This window comes from Penaeus japonicus, unplaced genomic scaffold, assembly GCF_977035675.1.
Source record: "Penaeus japonicus unplaced genomic scaffold, GWHDUDI00000001_assembly GWHDUDI00000024, whole genome shotgun sequence".
NCBI classification, from domain to species: domain Eukaryota; kingdom Metazoa; phylum Arthropoda; class Malacostraca; order Decapoda; family Penaeidae; genus Penaeus; species Penaeus japonicus.
In genome coordinates this window covers 2,292,414-2,294,913 of record NW_028234426.1, presented here as the reverse complement: position 1 = coordinate 2,294,913, position 2,500 = coordinate 2,292,414, and the positions used below count along the sequence as shown (strand labels likewise).

At 35.5% G+C, this 2,500-nt stretch overlaps 1 protein-coding gene across 4 annotated transcripts in view; it reads left to right on the top strand.

Moving 5' to 3' along the window:
• The window catches only part of LOC122253784 (motile sperm domain-containing protein 2), a 42,381-nt gene that overhangs the window by 34,524 nt on the left and 5,357 nt on the right, over nucleotides 1-2,500 (top strand). For all 4 annotated transcript variants that reach the window (XM_043017081.2, XM_043017085.2, XM_043017084.2 and 1 more), the window contains exons 5-6: nucleotides 1,851-2,056; nucleotides 2,267-2,354. In XM_043017081.2, coding sequence (XP_042873015.2) covers nucleotides 1,851-2,056; nucleotides 2,267-2,354 — 294 coding nt within the window. The remainder of the gene's footprint in view (nucleotides 1-1,850; nucleotides 2,057-2,266; nucleotides 2,355-2,500) is intronic.

Sequence of the window (2,500 nt, the reverse complement as noted above, 5' to 3'; positions counted from 1 at the left end):
TTCCCTTTATTTTCTAGAGTGGAATATTTGTATAGTTGTTTAAACTATAGTCTTGTCTGATGCTTAGAAGCACATAGACATAGAGAGACATAAAGTCACTATTATCACTTTTACAGCATTGTCTTTTGTTTGTATAAGAGATGGCCGGCCGTGTGTGGAGGAAGGAGTTTTTGATAAGAGATTAGAATTAGCTTTTAGACTTCTTGCATGGTAGAAGTTAGAGATGAGTACATGGCAGGCAGCAATTAGTTAAAAGGGGAGTGGCATAATATTATATGAAAATTGTGGAAATAGGATTACGCTTAGAATTATGATTTACGATTTGCACATTTTTTGGCCTTTTTAGGATGAGAATAGAATTATGTTTAGTTTATATATATATTTTTTTTATGTTAGATCTGATTTGTGTTTATGAATCATAATATCAACAGAATGGTTACAGTTATTACTTTAGTTTATTTTTATTACCACTTCACAAATAACTGCTGCAGAAATATGAAAGAGCATTTTCATGTGATTCATACTTTTGACTTTTATACATAGCAATATTATTTTTTTGTCAGAAGTTTCTTGGAGTCATTTTTATATTGGATAAAATGAAGGATTATAGAAAGAGAAGTCTGTAGTTCCAATTTTCAGGAAAAGTATTGAAAATACATTGGACCAATGTGGACTTAGAGTATATATTACCATATAGTATATCATGAAGAATGTATTATAATCAATTTTAAAATATGTCTAAAGGAAGTGACAATCTGAAAGGGATTACAGATTCATTGGTAACTGCTATGAAGAAAAGAATTTATAGAATACAAAACAAAAGCAGTTAAGAGGTAAATCAGTGTGCCTGAATTGAATATATTTGAAAGAGATTTTTTATGAAGAAAAGAAAGAGTAAATTTTCATAATGTTTAGAGAGATAAAAAAAATGAAAGTATATATATATATCTAACTAAACTCTGTTCTTAAACCCTTAACGCTGGGTGACGTGATATCAGGTCATGTGGTGTCAACACTTGCCGCCGGGAGCGTGATATCATATCATGGCTTTTCGCATGGCTCACATGCCGGGTGATCGTGCACATAGTGGTAGCTAGAACGGGCGAATAGCACAAGGCCTGTGCACTTAAAATACAGCAGTGTTTTGAATGATTGGAGCTCAGACCACCCAGTCATTATCGGGTTAATAAGTATTGCAGTAGATGCTAATATTAACATCTAGATATTGCTTTTTGGCTGGAGGAAATAGAGGGAGATACAGCTTAGGCAAGGGAGATTAGTGAATTCTGTATTGTTGTATGTGTATTGTATAGGGGTTGATGAGATGTGTCTCCCTGACTGTATCCACTTCGACAACATCTAAGGATTGGGTTAGATGGTAAAGGTTCATAAAAGGATACTGGAAAAGGAGAGAAAAGGCAAGAGGAGAAGGAGAGAGTATGAAGAAGAGGTGAGGGATGAGATAAGAGTATGGTGAGGAGGTGAGAGGAGAAGTAAGAAGAGTATGAAGAGAAGGAAGAGGAGAGAATGTAGAGTGCAGCAAGCAGAGTGGAGTGAAATATCAGTGGGAAAAATCAAAGCATGTATACGAAAGAGAAAAGCTTGAGGAGGAAGCCTGATAAGGGGTTTCTAGGTTTTAGTTCTTAGGAAGGAGCAAAATGACCTACTGGTAGATTTTGGTAAGCCAGTAGAATCATGTGATGTTTAAATTTTAATCTTATCTGTGATTTGAAGCACGATGATATGTTTTATGATGAACTGGAAATTGGAAGCACAGATTTTTTTTTGTTTGCTTTTTCTTTTTTGATATGAATATTCAATAGTGACCTTTTTTTATCAAATTGTTTTAGCAATGTGGAAGATTATCAAAACTTGGCTGCCCCCAAAGTCAATAGAGAAAATCAAATTTGTCGATAAGAAGTCTCTGAAAGAATTTGTGGAGCCTGACCAAGCCCTGGTCAGCTGGGGCGGCACTGACAATTACGAGTACCAATTTGAGCCCGAGGCAACCAATGCCTTTGAGCCTGTTGCCAACGGAGACATAGAGGCACGGAAGGTGAGGTCTTTTGCATTATCATTTATTTTGTATCATTATTATTCATTTTACGTTGTTATTATTATTACTATTCATTTTATCGTTTAGATTTTTCTCATCCAATTATCTAGATAATGTTTAAAGATTCTCATTTTGTTGACAATTTTTGGGGATAGAGTACGAGGAAGTTGTCCGTACAATGTGACCCTGACGTTCTGCTGGTTCTTCCAGGTCCACTTTGCAGAGGGCAGCGCGCAGCCTCCTGCGTCACCTCTTAGGGGTAAACCGCAGATCAAACGCACGATATCAGCCAATGGAAGTAAGTTGTAATTTCATTTTTAAGGTGTTTGTGTGTGATGCGAGATATAAATGATGTTTGTGACTGATGATATAGCAAGTTTTTTATAAAGAAAGCCAAGAAAATATGATAAAGATTCAATGCACAAATGGGTGTTTTACTTGAAG